This window comes from Elaeis guineensis, chromosome 10 (assembly GCF_000442705.2).
Source record: "Elaeis guineensis isolate ETL-2024a chromosome 10, EG11, whole genome shotgun sequence".
Taxonomy (NCBI): domain Eukaryota; kingdom Viridiplantae; phylum Streptophyta; class Magnoliopsida; order Arecales; family Arecaceae; genus Elaeis; species Elaeis guineensis.
In genome coordinates this window covers 19,820,496-19,842,655 of record NC_026002.2, presented here as the reverse complement: position 1 = coordinate 19,842,655, position 22,160 = coordinate 19,820,496, and the positions used below count along the sequence as shown (strand labels likewise).

Sequence of the window (22,160 nt, the reverse complement as noted above, 5' to 3'; positions counted from 1 at the left end):
TTTGTGATAAATGTGACGTGTATAACCATTACAACGAATATTTGTTCCAACGACACAATCATATAATCCCGCTTTTCATTCCCATCGTCACCATATATAATAACTATATTGATTAATTATGAAAAAAGAGAGACAAAAACTAAAAGTTAAAAAAAAAAAAACAAAAAAAACAAAGTAACACTGTTCCCAAAGCTGGGCTATCTACTTTACTTTGTTGTTTCCGGTAAATAAAGAAAATTAGTGGGCGACCTCGGCGATGGCGGTGCGGTTGGTGCAGAAGTCATCGCGTCGGGCGACGTCGCCGCCGGGAATAAGGAAGTGGGCGAGCTGGCCGGTGTTGGCGACGAGGTTCTCTTTGCAGAGGAACTCCTCGCTGCAAACCCGCTCCACCTCGCGCTCGTAGTCGTGGACCAGCACGTCGGTGGGCCCCGGGCCGGCGGAGCGGGCCATGACCGCCGCCGTGAAGATGGCGGACATTCGGCCTGGGGCGGTGGGGGCGTACCCGCGGGGCCCGTCGACGAGGATGACGTCCCAGGGAACGTCGTAGAGGGCGTTGGGGAGGTCGTTGAGGGCGAGGCGGCAGTCGGAGAAGAGGAGGTTCTGGACGGGCCGGCAGTCCCCCCGGCGGCCGCGGCGGGCGGTGGCTAAGAGATCGGGCATCTCCTGCACCTTGGTGGTGTAGGCAACGTCGTAGGCCTCGAGGCCCGGGAGGCGGCCCTCGAGGTGGGCGATGTGGTACTCGTTCTCGTCGAGGAAGACGGTGCGGCCGCCGTGGTTGAGGGCGCGCCAGAGAGGCGTCTCGTGGCCGAGGCCGAAGACGAGGAAGTTGCAGGGGGCGCGCCGGTGGAGCACGGCGGCGATGGTGCGGAGGTCGGTGTCGCCCATCTTGCTGTTGGAGTTGGAGGCAGCGGCGTAGTTGACGAGGGACTCGAAGACGGGGTCGGGAAGACGGTGGTTGTAGCGGAAGGAGGAGGAGGCACGGTCGGATTGGGTGGCGGAGGAGGGGAGGCCGGGGTCCCAGGTGGCTGTGGTGATGAGGAAGGCGAGGTAGGAGGCGAAGGTGAAGAAAGAGGCGAAGGCAATGAGCCAGAAGCAGGGATGGGAACCAAGAAGAGTCGAGATTGGGGTCGATTTGGATCCGCCGCCGCTTCCTCCTCCCCCTCCGACCTGCTTGGAGGGTTGCAGGACGATGAGCTTGGCGCTGCTGATTCCTTTCATCTCGTGTCTTTTTCGCGCTGCTCTGCTCTGCTCTGCTTGGTCTGATCTGATGTACGCTTGCGCGTGCTTGGTTAATTAATTAGGGAGAACCTGAGACAGAGGAATGAGGGAAGCCTAGAGTAGGGGATTTCTGCGAGAGGGGAATGGGGGACGATTAGAGAGAAGGGTACCTACCAGAAGGTGTTAATCGTGACGGGGGTAGGTGTGTTGATCTGTCCGATATTTGCGCTCTCCTTTATTGTTGTCGATATTTTACCCTTTTTAATGTTTAAAAAAGTAACACTTTGATGATTTTTGAAATAACGGTGGTAATTGGCCGGTAAAATTGGCAAAAGATCTAGTAATATTAATATTAATTGACAATGAAAAAGTGGCATAAAAAATATATTTTTGAAAATAATTTACATTTGATCGAATATCTATTTTTAAAAAAATCATATAAAATATTTATTATACTTTTAATAAAGAACTATAGAAAATATTGAAATTTTTATAAATATTTCCTATGTAAAAATACTTTTAGATCTACAATGTATAAGAATATTTTAAATATTTTAAAAAAAGCTACTAAAAATATTTATTAGATTGAGCTTTTATAGTTCTAACGATTTTTAATAATTAGACGGTTTTTTTTATATTGTGATAATTTTTTATTAATTATCAATATATTTTTATATTAGAATTATCGTAACTTCGAAAATTTTTAATAGTATATTTTTAATAGTTATTAACCGAGTGCCCTGTGCCTTGTGCCTTGTGCCAGTTGATGCTTGGAATCATGGTGACGACGATGATCAGGATTCCGAGCTGTTCAGACTTGGAGAGGTTGTTCCATGGCCGAGCTATACGAAGGGGTCAAATCATGAGAATCTATCAAGCGCGATTCTAGCATCAAGTTGGATCTTCCTAAGTACAGTGGTGATTTACAGGTGGAGGATTTCCTTCAACTCGGAAGAAATGGAAGTTGCTCTATCGATCTTCTTAAGTACAGTGGTGATCTATCAAGTTGCTTTATCCATCATCGATCTAGCATCTTGGTAGAAGAAGCACCCACCTATATAACACCCATTTACAGTTCTCGCAATTTGATCTTCTTAGCAATTTCTGTAGCCAATTTCTTACTTATACCTCGCTGCCACGTAATTGAAACTAGTTATATGACAAGTTAGCCAACATTACACATGCTACAGATCTAGATTGCTGCTACATCTGAGCAATCACCTGGACAAGTATTACCATTACATTCAAAGCTTTGAGCACGACAGCTAATAAGCAGAGGCAAAACCAAATCACCTAAATCTGAAATAATTTTTGCTATGGCCTTACACACCAACATTACGGACTTGCTAATTTCCCTTGGAGCAACAAGAGCAACACATCTTAGGTGATCCACTAGATATGGATCCAGCTATTCCAGGTTTAGGAAATGCAGGTTGAGTCGCTGTCATTATCGCCAGTGTCTGCTTCCTTCACTTCCTGAATCATCTTTAGAACCTGCCATGTTGTTGGTCGACTCTCCGGTGAAGACCGAACACATGCTGCTGCGATGTCGATGATCATCATAAGCCGTTCATCATCAGTACCTTCATCTTCCCTCACCGATCGGACCCAAACAGGCAGATCAGTTGCAAGTAGGACTGGGTGCTGCAATGGAAGTTTCCCAGTCAGAAGCTCCAGCACCAGCACACCAAAAGCATAGATGTCCGACCTTGGTGTCAGCCTCCTATTGGATTTCCGGGTTTCAGGTGCTCTGTACCCCGAGTTATCCTCGCCGTCTGATGGCTCCACAAGAAATGAGAGGCAGTTGTCTGCCAGGCAAGCCTCAAAGTCTGAACCAAGGAGCACATTGGAGGACTTGACATTGCCATGAACCAGACGAGAAGCTTGATGGATGTATGCGAGGCCCTGTGCAACATCTTCTGCAATCTTTAAGCACGAGGTCCAATGAAGGGGTTTGGCACGTGTTGATCTTGAACCTACAGATATAGAATAATAAATTTTATTTTTCCTGAAAGTACAAACTGTGATGTGCAATAAAATATGAATAACTGGAAAAGAAATAAAATTGCTCTTTTTTGGTTTACTTTTGAGAAGTTTTCTTTTTGATTTAATGATAAGTATACATTCTACAACTTGGTAGCATGTGATCTTTAAATAAGCTCAAACCTTGGTTTATAACTTATTGTACTCATGTATCACATTTGGACTGAATACACATGGAGGTTATCCCATAATTCGCATAAATAGTTGACACCATGCTGCATCTTGTATTCCCCAAATTCTTGCAAAGTTGAGCTTAACTATATAACTTTTAGCTAGCATTTGCTCCCAGCTAAATAGACAAAGCCATAATTAGCCATAAATAGTACAAGATTCTTTAAGTAAAGATGACCAATTATTCATCAAGGTTTTGAACACACAGCAGGTATATCTTCCCTTCTGTTGTGTACGTACGCAGCAATCCTACTGCATTAATATAAGATCTCCTAATCTGTGACCGGATATACGACCGCTCAAACTATCTCTGTACAGGTCATCTGTAAGCCTAGTTTTGAGACACTTTAGGTTATAGACTAAATCACTCAGATGCTCAGTGGCATATTTATGCTTCCTTTTATATTTCAGCACCATCAGATTACGAAGCAAACTGGAAGTGGGTATAAGGGAAATATATCCAATGGCCTCCTTCGACAATTTAGTGCTAATGTTCTTACCGCTCTCCTTTCAAGTATCACTCAGTCACACTGACTCTTAGGTGTTCTGCTGCTCCATGGTTTTAGGGTCCTAGTTGATTTAAGCCAGTCTGTACAAGAAAGTTTATCTCATTTCCTTGATTCAAACACAAATGAAAATATAAACATGAAAAAGACAAGACATCTTATGTAGTAACTAACCAAATAATCTCAAAAGTTTAAGCTAATAGGGAAAGGGCCAACCATGTATATCAGACTTAGACTTAACACCCCACTTACTTGCAACCTAGACTATGCATGCAGGGATAACAGAGTCGGAAATAGACAAGAATCAAGATAACAAATAAACAAGTTATAATTAAATAAAAACTAAACTGGAAGGATTTGAACTCATGACCTCCAGCAAACTGAGCTCTAATACTATGTTGATTAACACTATGTATAGTCGTCTTCAGTACACTGGGAGCTGCAAACATCATATGGAGGGTTATACATAATTCCAGATATGTGAATAAATAATAGTCAAGTTCCCAGATGCATCAAAAGTAGGGGAAAAGTTTTCAGACTTCCAATTCCAACGTATAATAAAACTGGAATGCCAAATATTTGTCATCGGTAAATACTCCAAATGGAAATACTGTTCCATGAGTAATGAGCTTCCTCTAAAGCATGAGCCTCCGGGAGAGGATTCCTAGTAACTAAAACCTCAAAACTCTACGTAATTTCCTTTTATTCCTGTTCACGCAAACTCTAAAGCGCCTAATGATCTGACAGTTTGCTTCATTTCCACTTTCTTCATGTCTGCAGAAGATAGTTCATTTATGTCCTGGCAACCATCTGTGAAAGACTCACAACATTTCTTTCCATCTGAAATATTTTCAGTACTAGAATTTTCAAGTCCTCTTTGGCAATTAATAATTACATAATAATATGTTATGAATGAACCATGAGATTCCTAAGATGTCGCAGGATTTTCTGCATACTTACAAAGGACTGGAAACATATGTTACCAATTCATCCTCCAGAGGATGTCTCTGCTTAACTGAACTTCACTCTGGAAGTTATATTGCTGCTAGCAGGCTAACGTCAAATTGATGCTATGAACTATGGACAACACTTTGTTCCTTTTTCTTTATGACACCCAAACGCTTCTCCAATAAATTTCATCTGTCACCTCCGGCAACATAAGATTGATGACAGGCTTCTGAATAAGAGTGTCTCAGTTGGTCCTAGATCCCCACCATCCCTTCATCTCCTTGAACCAAAACCTACCTACCTTTAAGTTTCACTCCATTCCATTACTGCTTCTGTTGCCATACTTTTGTGATCATTGCAATTGCTATTGATGTTCCAATAATTCTAATTTGTATTTCTCACCACATAAGTTAAATGACTTCAGTGGCAGCAAGGCAATATTTGACAAAGGAATATATCTTCCTCAAGATCTAATTTCGTCACAAAATGGTCTACAGCGCTAGATAAAATCCCTACAAGTCAAACATTCTACAACATTTTTAGATACTAACCCTTTGCGTGCGAAATTATAAAAGATCTCCTTTAAAATCAGACAATTCCATCAAATTGAGTATGACTGTATGTGTGATAGCATCTATTATTCCAGGAATACCAATGAACCCAATTCTTGTAATTGCTTAGGATACCCTCTTATAACTCATAATAATTAGAACTCACTATAATGGTGGTTACCTTTTCCTTTTTTTTTTTTTTTAAGAAAAAAATCGTTGTTCTCGTTATACGAGGAATATCAATGAACCCAGTTCTTGTAATTCATGATATCAAACCAAAGCCAACAAAAGAAAATAAGCCATGTCAAAGGGATATAAGAGTTTTCGGGTAGAAAACCTATACCTAGGTTACATTTCTTCTCTTCCCCAAAAACCACTTCAGAGAAGATAGCCCAGGACAAGTTGCAAGCTCCAGCCAGATCAAGAAATCAAGATTTATGGAATTAAAACCATGTTCTCTCGGCTTTGCACGCAGTTAAGAGATATGGTCAAGATATAGCTTGTAAACAAGAATCATATTGCTAAAGTAAGACAGACATATGCACTCATAGATCACCAACAAATTCCTTACAAATTACTAATCATAAATGACCATTTATTAAGGGCAATAGAGTTTTTCAGCTCTTCCTGTTTAGATACAAGATTACTCTTTTGTGTAGATTTAACAATAATAAACTTAGCTCTCTGGTCCACATCTATTTTCTCTAACTAAATCATCTTGCCATCCTCCTAGGATTTAGGAACATTGATTTGTGCATTTCCTAAAACCTATGTCATCTTTTTTAATCCCTCTTGGATTTTTCTCTTCTTTGTTTTGATGTTTGAGTAAAGACAAAAATTGTTGATTCAAGAAAATCCAAGTATAATGCAGGCTAGGTCCCCCAAGGGAAAGCCCTTAAAAAAATATTTTTTTAAAAAAATGTCTTGCTTTGATTGTCTGAGTATACTCCCAAAATACCTCTTAACTCAAGGATGACTACCAAAGCAACAAACTTTTTATGTTAGCTAAATTGATTTTTGAAATTCCTAAAAGTTTACTCTTCTCAAAAAACAAAAACATACCCATGCCATGTTTAAATTAGGCTTCCAAGGTAAATCCCCTCATTTAACTTATATTACCTCAAATTACACTGTCCTAACTGATTAAACTTGCATGTCAACTTATCCAACAAAGTGCCTCCTCATTTACTCCACTGACAATGAGCTTCACCTGAACCAGGTGCCCATAGGAGAAATTTCCTAGCAATTAAGGTCCCCTGATTCTACAAACGAAAACTATAGATCAGCTCACTTTACTCTTGTTCATGGAAAAATTAAAGGTCGCACTGATATGACAGATTCATTCCTCTTCTCATCTTTGTAAAAATAGCTCTTGTATCTCTTGGCATTATTTTGTGAAAGATTCAACACACTTCTTTCCATTCAAAGAATTTTTGTATGCACTTCTGAATTAAGGACTGGGAAACATATGTTACTGAGATAGAGCATGTCTATTTGAGTCATCTTCACACTAAAAAGGTACACCACTGCTACCAGCCTAACATTAAGTTCATATCATGAAGTGCCATGCAGACAGCACTTTGTTTGCTCCCTCTACATGACACCTAAATGTGATAGAGAAGCAAATAAGCTAGCCACAATAAGAAGCCATTTATAAAGCCCAGATGATCAGCCCCACTGCAAAAGGAAAACAAAAAAGCCCCAAGTGGCTGAAAGAGATAAATGTCACATGTTCACATGCATGGTGGTGATTGATCAAAAAAGTCAACTGTAATAAAGAAATTTTGGTAGAATTTACCAAAATCTAACATTTTTGCCATGATCAAGATTTCAACAACTCAACTTAGCCTTAATTCCAATGGGGTTGGCTATATAAATACTTTTCCTCCATTCCGCTCGATTTAGAGTCATACTTTTGAAAAATGTTACGATATTAAATCCTTCCTTACTACTTCATCCCATGTGATTTTCAGTCTACCTCTACCTTTGTTTCCCTTTACATGTATCAAGTCACTCCATATTGGTAAATCCCTCGGTCTTATATCGTACACGTCCAAACCATCTAAGTCATCCTTCTCTTAATTTGTCCTCAATTGATGCTACCTCTATTTTTCTAAGAATGACTTCATTTCTTATTCTATTATTTCTTGTATTCCCACAAATCCATCTCAACATTTTTATTTTGGAAACATTCTCATTCCAATCAACATTTCAACAAGTATTCTAAATTTATCTTTACTCATAATTGGCAGAAAAAGAAACATCTAAGAGCCAAAGAGATGTTAAAAAAAATCTACCATTTCTTCCAGATTTTAAATCTCCCAATTATCATAATCTCTTGCCTCTTTGAGCAGATTTTTGCAAATCACTTGGATATGAAGTACAAGCTAATTTTAGAGGCATGAGAATCAAAAACATTATAGAAGCAAAATCAAACTCTATTCTCATCTATGTTTTTAAGCACTTTTGTGATGATCTCTTAATATAAAAATCATCATAAACTTTAGGATGGTGGGACTCTTTATACCTGTGAAGACCCCATCTATTAGCCTTTTTGGAAGCAAGTAGAATGAAGATTAAGGAAATTACCGCTCAACTCTCTAGTATGAGTTGATTGTTATTTTGATGTTTGTTCCTCCAATTTTGACTATATAGGTTGTTGGGGAGATTTTGTAGCTTTGCTCGTTAAGAAGGCCATGCCTTTACATAAAAAATGCTTCTCCCATTTACATCAGCATCATTCTCCAGCCATATGAGACTGACGATCAGTTGTTGATAGTCTCAATTGATCCTAGATTTTGCCTATCCATCATCTACTTGGAACTGGAACCTTGCTTCCATCAATTTTAGAATTCCATTGGTATTGTTGCTTCCACGGACACACTCAATATTTTTATTGAAATTATTATCACAATCATTCTAATTCTTGTAGATTTTGGTTGTGATAATGAAATATTTAAAAAAGGAATATATCTTCCTCATGATCTAGTTTCATCTCAAAAAGATCTAGAGCCTCAGCAACAACTCCTATAGGTCAAGCATTCTACATCTTGTGTATTGCCTGACATTTGTACCATGACTACATACAGCAGATCAAATCCAGGAAAAGAAAACAAGCCCATGTCAACAGGATTGAAGAGCCTTGAGGGTAGAGTAACTTTGCTTCCCTCTGAGAAATCATCTTTGGACAAGATGATCCAAGACAAGTTTAGAACTCAAGCCAAATCAAGAAGACTAAAGTTATGACATCAAATACTATCCTCTTGGCTATGCATGAAATCAAGAGAGAGAGCAAATCAAAGGTTCTAAACTAGGAAGCCTGATATCAGGAAGGTATTGAACTTGGGCTAAAAACTCCAAGGTGAAAGGATATATCGGCTCAAGTGATTGTGGTGAGGTAGAAAACCCACTACAACACATATGATGCAAGGTGCTAGAATGGACGAACAGAAGTTGGAAGAGCAAGAAGGTAGGTCACTTTCTACTGAAGCCAAAAAATACCATCTTGGCTAAATACTCTAAGCATACAGCTCTCATATGCTCACAGACCCTAGAAATCTACCAAAAGAGAGGAGAGAGAGAATAGAGAGAAGGCAAGAATAATTCTCATAAGACTCAAGTATCTCTACTATAATTCCAAAAGGAGCCCCAACAGGGGTATTTATAAATAGTAAAAGAGGATTCTTTTCTTCAACTTTCCAATATGGGATTTCAAGTCCTATTCTAACTCGAAGAGCCCTAATTAATAACTTTTCTAATAACATCAACAATTCTTAGAAAGAAAGTTCATAAAAATCAAACGTCTTAGAATTAACTAATATCAAACTGTCCTAACAAGACAAAAAGAGCAAGAAGGTAGGTCACTTTCTACTGAAGCCAAAAAATACCATCTTGATTAAATACTCTAAGCATACAACTCTCATATGCTCACAGACCCTACAAATCTACCAAAAGAGAGGAGAGAGAGAGAATAGAGAGAAGGCAAGAATAATTCTCATAAGACTCAAGTATCTCTACTATAATTCCAAAAGGAGCCCCAACAGGGGTATTTATAAATAGTAAAAGAGGATTCTTTTCTTCAACTTTCCAATATGGGATTTCAAGTCCTATTCTAACTCGAAGAGCCCTAATTAATAACTTTTCTAATAACATCAACAATTCTTAGAAAGAAAGTTCATAAAAATCAAACGTCTTAGAATTAACTAATATCAAGCTGTCCTAACAAGACAAAACCTATATTGGGTTCCAAGATTCGTGCAGCTGGGACCCATGATCTGTGCTGCGGCACAAGCATTCTAGGCACTACAACGTCAAAGCCAGTCTTAGAATAAGATGAACACACATCAGATATCACCCAGACAGATCTAATCATAAAATGGCCATTTATCATAAATAAAATAGAGCTTATATGAACTGAATTTTAGTCATAATGTTTTGATCCAAGATTACTCACTTATGAAGATTTAACAGTAAGAAACTTAAGGGGTGTTTGGTTTGTAACCGAAATCGGAATGGGAATGAAAATCAGAATGGCTTGGAATCAGAATCGGAATGGCCAAATCCTCCGAAACATTTGGTTGTGATCGGAATCGAAATCGGAAACAGAATTGGAATAGAAATTTGAATCCATAGAGGAGATTAGGGATTGAGTTCTATATAGATTGAGCCATTCCCATTCTATCCTGGAATCAGAATCGGAATGGGACTCCTCCCAACCAAACGGTTGGAATGGGAGTCACCCATTCCGATTTTGATTCCTATTCCAGACCCCCACTCTCCCCAACAAAACAACCCCTTATCACCAATGGCCCATTTCTATTTTTCACTGACTATATCATCTTACTATCTTCTTAGGGTGAGGAATGTGCATAATTGCATTTCCATTAACCCCTTTGATCATTCTTTCTATTGGCTTCTTTGTCTAATTTGATTCTTGAAGCAACACAAAAACAAAAGTTTTATGAAATAAATCTTATATAAAAATCATAAAAGGACATAGTGTCCCCAACCAGAGTAGCATTGAAGCTTATTATGTTGATATTGAAGAAAGAAGGCTATCTCACTATCTATCTTGCTTGATCTTTCTAAGTATACTCTCAAAACAAATCCTATTCCCAAGGTATACCTCCAAAGCAACAAAACTTTCATGTTAACTAAATCAACCTTCCAGAATGATATTAATGTGAAACTTTTCTCAAAGCACATGGTTATATATCTTGGTTGACTATCCTGACCAAATGACTTGTATATCAACTTAGTCCAACAAAGCACCTCCATGTTGTAATCCTTTGACAATGGCCAGTCATTGAAGCAGATCGAAATTATCTCCCTCCTTTCCATGAGAGTCTCTAATGCCTGCAATGTAATTGCTTGAGGTATGACCTTGCTCTTGTGCTCTTGTCCGTCACCTTCCGTAAAGGAACTCAAGTAGCCTTGTTCCCTCTGTATCAAGTTACCTGGGGAGCTGATGTAAGCTTCAAACTCCCTCTATGTATAAATCCCTTGGCTATCTATCCACATATGTTGCTCTGTAATTGCGCTCATTTACTTCAGCATAGTTCAACCATCCAGTCCATTTAAAGTGCTGCAAGAAAACCTCATCTTTACACACTATCAGCCATATAATACTAGAGCTGCTAGACACTGTATTCTGAAAAAATATTTCATGTCTCATGTTCTACTGGCTTAATTCAGTATGTATGTCATGGTATCTAGTAACATTGCTGTAGCTGTAAAAAACTTCAGACACCTTAAAAAACCAAGTTAAAGAAAAACAGTCCCAACTGATCAATTGACAAACACTGCAAGGTTACCAACAAAATGAACCCAACAACCTACCTTCTTTTTCCTGCAAAAGCACCTGCTTGTCATGTTCAAACCCAGGAAATTGTAACCTAGTAACTTATCAGAGTAACTGCTCACCAAGGTGACTGAAGCTTCCCTCTCAAACCTAGTGCTGACGGAATTAATAATTCCTAATCAGGTATATGTATTAACCTAATCTTGACTATTAACATAAAAAATGCAGAGAATCTATCAGTTTAGTTTTTACCACAAGGATTTCCCATCCTATATATCCTGATTGCTATGGGTGGGGGAGACTCCGATCCCTTCTTAATGCCTCGATCTTTTGACAGTAATCAGCCAAATGACCTATACATTATGGACAGCTTTGGTCCTATTCATTTTCAGACATATAAAGCAGAGAGCCCCCAACCAAAAAAAAAAAAAAGGAGGAAAAAGAAAAAAGGAATCATTAACTATTCTTTTCCCCCCTCAATATGTTTCAGAGACAGATGGGTCATCAGCAAATTAACCTCATTTAAAAATTTAAAAATTCAATTATTTGCTGATTTTGATGATGATAATGGAGTTGAACTTGGGGATGAAAGAGTTACTCTCACTAAATCGTATTGGGAAACGCAGGCATTAATCCTTGCTAAAAAGTTGGGTCAATTTAATTTCTAGGATCTGACATCAAATTAAGAGATATCTGGTAATTCCAACTGTGGAAATCTAAGGAAAAGGCAAAAAAGAAAAGAAAGGACAACAGCATAAGAATGTGTCGACCGATGAGGTAAGAAGGCGAGGCCAGAAGCCTACCATGTATTAGAGAGTGGAGACTGCCATTGGGCTGGTAGTCATAGACGAGCAGCCTCTCCTCCTTGGCCTGGAAATACGCCCGCAGTGGTACCAAGTTGGGGTGGCGCAACCTGCCCACTGCATCCATGTGCCGCTCGAACGCCTCCTTCCCCGTCATCCCCATCTTAGATGCATCCAGCCTCTTCACGCTCACAATTAACCGGTTATCCAGCACCGCTTTGTAGGTGGTCCCGACGCTCCCCCTCCCCAACATCTCAGCCGATGCCCGCATTAGCTGCTCCAGAGTGTAGACCTGCGCCTCCCCGGCGCAGAACACCAGGCACCCGCTCTTTCCCAGCTTCTTCACTTTCTCCTCCGACATTGCCGCCGCCGCCGCCGCCACCAGCTCATTGGCCCTGCTCTCCATCTCCTCGACGTCCCCTTCCACATCCATCTCCAAAGCATCCGCGACGGCAGTACTTGACGCATTCTTTTCTGGTGTCAGCATCTTCTCCTGCTTCATCCTCTCCTTCTTCTTCTTCTTCTTCTTCTTCAGTGCCAGGGAAACGCCCACGGCTCCGATTACGAGAAAGGCACCGGCCAAGAACTCGATCACAACGATGGCCCTCTTGTGCATCTTCTGAGATGGCGACGCCGAGCCCGGAAGGAGAAACCCTGCGTGCTGCCCCCCAAGCCTGGCAGCGGCAGCTGGGGACGGGGCGACCGATTGGCCGCCGCCATCGCCGCCGCCGCCGTGAAAGAATTGGAAATGAGAGCCGCATTCCTTGCGAACGACCTCGCCGCAGAGCCCGGGGTTCCCGGCGAAGGCAGACGCATCGAACGCGGAAAGGGCTGCGGTGACGGGAACGGCGCCGGAGAGGTCGTTATTGGAGACATTGAGGACCTTGAGGGAGCTCTGGTTGAGTGGTGGCACGGAGCCGTTGAACCGGTTCCACTCGAGGTGGAGGAAGTAGAGCCGGTCAAGAAGGCGAGCGCCGGCGGGATGTGCCCGGAGAGGCTGTTGTGGGAAAGGTCGAGTGTCCGGAGCCGGTGGAGGGAGAGGAGAGACGCGGGAAAGGAACCGGAGAAGAGGTTGTGGTCGAGGAAGAGGGCCTTGAGGTTGAGGAGCCCAGAGAGATCCGGGATGGGGCCGGCGAGGGCGTTGGCCTTGAGGCTGAGGATCCGAAGCTGGTCGAGCCGGGGCAGGGTGCGTCCGGCGAAGGTGCCATTGAGGCTGTAGCCCTCGAGGACCAGCCGGATCACCCTCCCCTGGGTGGAGCACCGGACACCAGCCCAGCGGCAGTAGTCGGCGGAGCGGTTGGCGAGGAAGGGGAGGCGGTTGCCCGGATCGGCCTTGGCCTTGAAGGCAAGCAGCGCTTCCGCGTCCGACAGCGGCGGCGCTGGGATGCCGAATGCCCCCCAAGCATTGTTATCATTATTATAGGAGAGGAATGACGGCAACAGCAGCAGCAAGAACAATAGCAGTGGGAGATGGACTTCTTGTCGTTCCCAAGCTTCGGCATTGCTGGGGAGGAGAAGCAGCAGCTGAAGGCTAGATAGGTCTTGCTTCCCTTTTTCTTTTCTTTTTCTCTCAATTTTCCGCTTCTCTCTCTCCTCCCCCACTCAGCCTCGCACGGCGTGGAAGGAAGGGAGCGAAAGAGAACAGTGAAGCATTGGGGCGGGCATAAGCGAACAAAGAAGAGCGTGGACGGGCAGCAGCTGTTTCAGAGAGCGTCACGTCGTCACGTGAACACTGGAGGAAAAGGCCACCCGGGAGAGCCGCAGTTAAAAAGAGAGGGAGGGGGCACCTGCACCTCCGAGCACCCAAACCACACTCTCGCCCGTGTAACGTATTGCACCCAGCGGAATAGAGTCCAAATTTACCGACAGTGTGCTGGGGCGGGCGTCCTGCGAACCACCATGTCAATCTTTTTTGGGAATAATCGCCATTTTCTTTACACCCGACAGCCGAGACTAAATAATAATAGATTTTGCGATGGCATGACAGAAGGCGTTCCCGTTTGTGGTCCTGAACGTAGCGTCACGATCGGGGACTTGATGGAGAATATTTAAGCCTTTAAATATGAAACGGTGCTGCTTGGTAACGGCTGATGCCGCTTCCCCGTAGAAATTGATACCGTAGACGGTACGAGGGCTCTCTATTGAAAGGGGCTACTAGTTCAGTAGAGATTGGTCTAACGAAGCGGGTACGAAGAAGAGAGATGACGTCAGATATCAGAAACGGAGTGGTACGGCTGCTTGGATGGACCCGGAGCGGTCAATCAGTCCAAACACCAAGCTATGTTTCAATTCGCACCCCTATTGATCTTGGATGTTTTTTTTTTTTTTTTTTTTTTTGGGTACATCTCTTAATCTTGGATGGTTTATGGCAAGTGACTATTAGACCGGTCCACTAGATACGGACCATTTAATAACTCCTCGGTGGACTCAGATTGTATTGGTACGGCATTCAAATTCATACAGCAAACAACGGATCTTTTTATTAATTTACAGTGGTGTCCGCACATGCAATCAAAATTATTAGAGATCCGAAACCCAAAGCTTCTATCACACATGAAGCTAGAGAAGGATATGGATCGGATGATATTCATTCAATTTTACGTCCAAATTTATTTAAATATAAAAAAAATTTACATATCTAATTAATATTTATATTTATATTTATATTTATCAAAATATATATATATAAGAATATAAATAGATAATTATTCAATTTAATCTAAATATTTAATTTTATTTATTATTTTATTAAATTTTATATAATATTTATAATTTTTTCAAAAAATAAATGATCATACTAATATATTATAAATTTGATTTATTTTTTACTTAATAATATTTTTAATTTTTTAATGGACAAAAGTTTAACTGTTTGATTTATATATTTTTTTTAATATTTAATTTATATTTATTAAAATAAATATAAAAATATTTTTTTTATATTATTGGTTCTATATTATCAAATAAAATAAACATGAATATGGATGTTCTTCCAAATCTAATCCGATTTTAAATATGTACGGAACGAACGTATTGCATGGTGCAAGCTGTAAAAGATCTTAGAGCATATCTTTGATTAGGCATATAAAGAAGGTCGAGCAGCCAAGATCCTATGCCGTATCCACGTGACGATGAATATAGAAGGTTCATTGTTCCACATGGGATCGTCACCTGATTCTCAGGTACCAACCCTCCTTATTCAGGGAGTGGGAGCTAATCAGCTCCATAACATGCATCACCGGACACGCACAGGATTCAAATCAGATTCAGCCACGTCCTCCTCAATTTGCCGCAGAGATCCAGAGCCTCCATCGGATCGATCCAGCCCCAGAGTTCTAGTTTTATTTTGGTCGGTAAAGGAAATGATTCCGGTTACTTTGGAGATAGGATATATTTTGGGCCCCACCTTATTATTTGCTATCATTTCGACGTTTTCTCTTCCGTGTTTTTATCTTATTGCGACGAAGTGGGAGGAGATGTAGGCCTCCCTCTGAATTCATGCCCCTGACTTTAACGTTGGGAGATCAAGGATAGACGAAGGGAAGCTGGCCATGTCTGCTGGCTGTAAAGTAACGAGGGCGCGGGTGGAAAGGCAGGGGCCATCACGTGAAGTGTGGTCTCCTCTTCACTGTCGGCCTCAGCCGCTGGGTCAGCCGGAAGGCGGAGGAAATGATGTAAATGTTAATAATGTTGCCGATACCACACGCTACTTCTGGACAAAACCATCACTAGGCAATGATCTGTAGAGCGGCAAGTTTTGCCGGCCCGGATCCACAATAAGCACCGACCAAGAACAAATAAATAGCGAAAATATAATAATATGTGAAAGAGAATGATTTTTTTATTATAAAATATGAAAAAAAAAAAAAAATTCACTCAAACATCTCTCTCCCAAGAGCAAAAGGACTCCTTTCTCCTCAAAAAAAAAAAAAAAAAAAAAAGAAACAAACAAACAACACCATCCGAGGATTCCTAATCCACTAAAGTAAGGCTCAAATAGCTAACATATGCCAGCATCTAAAAAAAAATGATGGCCCCAACACACCTTTTTTTTTTTTTTTGGGTGAATTGTATGCTAATAATACCATGCTCGCTGTACAAAACTTAAAACTACTTGACCTTCAATCTTTTGGTGAAAATATCCCCCAACTAGTCTTTCATAGAAATCAGAAGTAAATTAATTTTTTATCTATAATTTTTTCTCTTATTAAGTGATGATGAATCTTAATGTGCTTCATCTTAATTTACGTGAAAACATCAGATTCATCGTTAATAGAATAGCACTCTTATTATCACAAGAAAAAAATATATATATAGTTCCAGATTCTAACTTAAGTCATCAAGCAATCCTATGAGCTAAATCAACTCCTAGATTATCATTGCAGTAGAATGACAATTTGTCTCTACAGAAGACAATGTAATAGTGGATTATTATTTTATCCTACCAAGAAATAGTACTAAATCCTAAGCTGAAAGAATAACCAATGGTAAATCTACATATTTCCATATCACCAGCATAACTATCTTTATAAAACATGCTAGTCTGACCGAAAAATTATTAGTATATAAAATAGTATAATCAATAATCCTAGCAATATACATATCCCAATATCGATAACATTGCATCAATATGTAGTTGCTTGAGATTCTACGTATATCAACTAACAATGCTAACAACATAAAAAATATTCGACTTAGTGATTGTTAAATAAATCAAACTACCCACAACTTGTCTATATACAATAAGATCATCAAGAAACCTATCTTACTCTCTACTCAACTTTAAAATTTAATTAAAGTGGTGGTCATATATGCTTGCAATTAGACAATCCATACTTATTCAATAAATCAAGAGCACAATTTATTTGACAAATAAAATAGATATTTTTGGTTTAGCTACTTTAATGTCAGGAAATTATTTCAATTCACCAAGATTTTTCCATATCAAATCGTATAGATAGCTGTTCATGAATACTATAGGCATTGCCAATATCATCTTTAATGACAATCGAGTCATAATATAAATGCAAACTAGTACACCCTTATTAATGTGCTTCACCAACAACTGGAATATGTGAAAAAAAGAGTAGCTACCAAATAATAAATATTTTATAATTTTTTATACCATACTTTGTATGCTTATTTAAAATAATATAAATTTTTTCTAAGTTTATAAACAAACTCAAGATGAAAGAAGTCAACAAAACCAAAAGCTATAATATATAAATATATTTGTCAAGATCATCATGTAAGAATGCATTCTTTGCATCTATATACCATAAAGGCGAGTCTTTGCTAGCTACGAAAGAAATAAATACTTTGACTATTGTTGATTTTTTAACTAAGATGTAGATTTTATCAAATTCAACTCCATACTCTTGTAAGAATCTTCTTTGCTCCAAGCATAGCTTTATAACATCCAATAAAGTCATTTCTCTTTCTTTTAACCTTATAAACTTAGTTGCAAGGTACAGAAAAAACATTACTAAACAAAGGAACTAAATCCTTTGTCTCATTGTTCTTAGGAGCTGAAATGTTGCAAACCTATCAACTAATTTTTTTCCCTATTACTTTTCTATAATAGTGATAGATCATTAGAAATTTTTGGTTTATCTTCAAGTAATTTTATATCTTCCTCTTCTTTGACAATAATTTTCTCTTTCATAGAATTTGAGGCATGTATGCATATTTTTCATGCACTAGTTTTCCATGAATTTCTATGATTGCTAATAGCAGGTAAAGATGAAGAAGACTCTGGATATTGAGTTAGAGAAGAAGGAGAAAGTTGACTTCTTTTTTATTTTGGAGTAGCATCCTTGTGAGATACATAGTTCTTATTAGCAATCGATATAAAATTATCAATTAGGAAATAAGATTAATCAGAAGACACCACCAAGAAGAGCTTTCATCAAGAACAATATGTCTAAAAATAAAAATCTTCATTATCTCGAGATTAATATACCTCCTATCTTTCCTAGCTTCATCATAATCAAGAAACATATACCTAATAGACTCTTATCTAGCTAACTTATTAGAGAATTCTTTATAATAATGTACAAAGTAAATATATCTAAATATATGAAGATGAGAAATGTCAAAATGCTTCATAAATAATCTTTTATATGGAGTCATGTAGTCAATACTTCTCAAACATATCCTGTTGATAATATATATTATTTTCTACCTACATTTTGTCCAAAATTTATGCTTCACATTCTTTATATAAAGCATATTGCTGTTAGTTTTACAAAGATATCTACTATTCTTCTCTGCCACACCATTCAGTTCAAGAGCACCATGACTAGTCAAATATTTAGAGTATTTTTTTGAAATACATTCGCCATTACTATCAGTTCTCAAGCAACCAATTTTTAATCTAAAAATATTTTTAATCATATTTTTAAATTGATAAAATTTTTCAGAAACTTCTAACTTTTCTTTAATAAACCTAAGTATATCTAAAAAGATCACCAATAAAGGTAACTACATACCTCAAACAAGTAAAAGATCAGGTATTAATATTTTTCAGTGAATTATGAATGTATCAACTATAGTGGTTAAGATGATCTTGCTTTCATCTCTCTAAAAGGTACATCATGCTTCTTTTCATTTCGACATCTAGTGCAGAAAATGCTATATTTACTTTCATTCTGAGAAATCTAGTAACCAATTCTTTGCACTATTTATCTTGAATTCTATAATAATTTACATGAGCCAATCTAACAGGCCATAAATTTGCTATCATGTTTAAAAGTCAAATCCACACCAATAGACATAGCATAAAGCTTATTCATTTTCCTACCTCAACTAATAAGCTTTGAAAGGTTTAATATTAGCACAAACCTTCATGGTGTTAAACTCAAATAAGATAGAATATCCTTTATTTGTGATTTGTGAAATAAAAATCAATTTTTCTTTATGAAAAGAATATAGTAAATATTATTCATAAAAATAGAAGAACCAATTGATGGTGTGAGAAATGTATCACTAAGTTTTTTGGCATGATAAAATAAATTATTATTATTAGCAATAGCATTAGAATCAATACAATCATGTAGAAAATCAAATGGCTCTTTATGGCAAATAAAATATTTAAAATTAATAATTCAATCATGAGCAAAATCAATATCCTTTACGTGAGAAGCTACAGTATAATGGCAATTAAGATAATTGCATTAACAATAAAAGTAATGAGAGCTCAACTATCAATTCCCTTGTCTCTTCTATACATTAAAATAGAGAATTCAACATTAGATAATTTAAACTTTACCTTGCAATCTTGAATTCTATGACCAAATTTTCCATATATATGGTAACTGCTCTTGAGTTTGTAATTTTTCTTCTAATTAGGGTTTTTATCCTTTTAAAATTTCAACTAGTCTTTTCCTGAATTTTTAAATTTATTATTTTATTATTTTTATGTTTATTATAAAAAAAGGCTTTTTCTTTTGGATAGATATAGTCAAATCATGCATATCAATATTAATATCTTTTTGATTGTTAAGCATATTTTTCAGTTCCTCTGGAGTATGTACTAACCGATTCAAAGATTGCAAGTATATAAGCATTGTGCTTCTTATTCAAATTAAGAACTAATAGCCTACGTCATTTATTTTCATCATAGTGAGAATTTTCGTTAAGCATGCCAGCAAGCTCGTAAAATAATTTTTTTTTAAAAAAAATACTGAGCGATTGAAAAATTATTTTATTTGAGAGTACCAATCTCAATATCTAAAAATGGAATCCAGGCTTTATTAGATTTAGAGAATATAGCTAAATCTTGAATACATTGATAATTATCTTCATCGATATTGATTTGAAGAATGTGCAATACCCTTTCAACTTTGATATTTCACATTAGTTTTGTTGAATTGAAAAAATAAGAATGTACATGCTCCTACTCGCATAAAATGAATTACTAAAAGCTCTTCAATTATATTAAGCAATATAAACTGTTATTTTTAAAATTATAGCTCTAATATTATATGAAGTTTGGAATCAGAATCAGAATAGATATCTTCATTTCAACTGTTTGATTGGGAGAAGTCCCATTTCGATTTTAATTTCGAGATAAAATGGGAATGGCTCAATCTGTGTAGAACTCAATCTTTATTCTCCTCTATGGATTCAATTTTCTATTTCAATTCTGATTTCTATTTCGATTTCGATCACGAACCAAATGCTTCAGGAGATTTGGCCATTCTGATTTTGATTCTAAATCATTCTGATTTTTTTTTTTTCATTCTGATTCCGATTGCGAATCAAACACCTCCTCAATGTATTGGTCTAAGATCCAAAATGTACACCGATCAAATAATAAATAAATGATGGAAGAGAAGAAATAATATAAGAGAGAGAATAATTTCTATTATAAAATGTGAAGAAGTAAAATTCTCGAAACACCTATCTTTCTCTCGCCCATAAGCAAAGGCACATCTCACGGAGAAAAAAAAACTCTCCCTGAACTCTCTTTTCGGTTTGAAGGATGACTCCCGTTCGCAGCAGAGCGGAATGACCAACGGTCCCACGTTTCCTACTCCAGACAAAAATTCGTGTTAGTTGGGCGTCGGGCTGAAACATAGCTACCATTACAAAAAAATAAAAATAAAAATAAAAATAAATTAAAAAAAGAGAGACTATATATATGTGTGTGTGTGTGCGCGCGTGTGTGTGAGAGAGACTCCAGCATGAACCTGGCACTGCTTGATGGGATGCCGTCGATGCCGTCGTGTCCGCGGTCCAAATTTCAAATTTGAAATCTCGACTGGGCTGGGACTTAATATCCTAGGATCGCGGGTCTGGTGGCCCCATCATCGACAGCCACATTAAAACTTCCTGCTACCGTTCAAACTGTGCATCGGAATGAACTTGTCTTTCTGGTTGCTAGCAATTTAGTTGTTCAGTACACAGTACAGATGTAACTCATATTAAATGGAAAAAATATTTACGTAGATGTGAGATCTAACATTGTCCCTTGTCAGATCATCATTGGTGACTCATGCCCCATGACGAATGCTATATATATATTTTAGAAAAAATTATAGCTTGATCTAATGGAAGACTTTCAAAGATATTAGGATAAGAGCATTTTGGTCATTTTAAACTGCGGGCTAATAAAGTTGGTTAGTTGGAAAGCGAGAGGACCACTTGGAATGATTTAGAAAGTTGAAGGGGCACTTTGAAAATTTTTAAAAATAAGGTCAGTGCGTGAGAATCGTCCAAAATTGAGGGAGTCAAACTGTAATTTCCTACTTTTTACGTAGACTAGGCCACTAAATATATTCTTCTGGTTGGGCTACATTTGGTTCCAGATTTTAGGCGCTGTTTAAAATCAAGCCAATCTTGGGCAAATGATGTATGAATCTTAAAGCCTAGCATGGCCAGGACTAAAGCCAGGGGAATGTTTACTGTGCATTTTAGGTGTCTGTCACACGTATGGGCCAAACAATACCAGCCATAATTATGTCAACTGGAGGGATGATTGTTTAAACTTTTAATTTAATGTGTGCACGCGGGAGGCAGAGACTAGGATTTTTGAGTATCGCCAATTGCAATTGGAAAGAAGATTATTCTTTATTTCAACAGAGAACCACATGATTTAATCAAGCAAACTTGGGAAGGACCAATACCGCCGAACACATATATATCATATGAATTTTTTGTGCACCACGGCGGCGTAGAAAATCCAATGTGAGTATATCGTCTCGTCCGATTGATCTACGTAGTTATCATTTTTCAACACATATTTAATACCTGTAGATCGATTTTTTTTTTAAAAATTTGTACGAAAAAATGTCTCATTTTTTTAAAAATTATGACATGCTATATCTATATTATGAATCCTGCATCCATAATATGTACATGATATCATAATTTTTTTTAAAAGAACAAAATATTTTTTATTCAAAATTTTCAAACGAAAAAATGACCTACAGACATTAAATGCACATTGAAAAGTGATTGGACAAAAAATGCCCTTCTCATATTATGAATCCAAGACATATTATAACATCCTGGACTATATTATGTCACAGAATGTCATAATTTTTTTTCAAAAGACAGAGATATTTTCATCTACCAAATTTTTAAACGAAAAAACTGACCTATAGACATTAAATGC

At 38.0% G+C, this 22,160-nt stretch overlaps 2 protein-coding genes across 2 annotated transcripts; both read right to left on the bottom strand.

The window, feature by feature from the left end:
* LOC105052803 (protein IRX15-LIKE) lies at positions 1 to 1,421 on the bottom strand. The gene has a single exon (XM_010933728.4). It carries the CDS (start codon positions 1,216 to 1,218, stop codon positions 238 to 240), a length of 981 nt encoding a protein of 326 aa, XP_010932030.1. The 5' UTR covers positions 1,219 to 1,421; the 3' UTR covers positions 1 to 237.
* A 1,019-nt stretch (positions 1,422 to 2,440) lies between these two features.
* Positions 2,441 to 15,464, bottom strand: LOC140852186 (probable inactive receptor kinase At5g67200). The gene is given in 5 exon segments (XM_073245154.1): positions 2,441 to 3,194; positions 12,041 to 13,006; positions 13,009 to 13,641; positions 13,828 to 13,927; positions 15,291 to 15,464. Coding segments are annotated over 5 exon segments (2,430 nt in total). The 3' UTR covers positions 2,441 to 2,637.
* Positions 15,465 to 22,160: the final 6,696 nt, after the last annotated feature.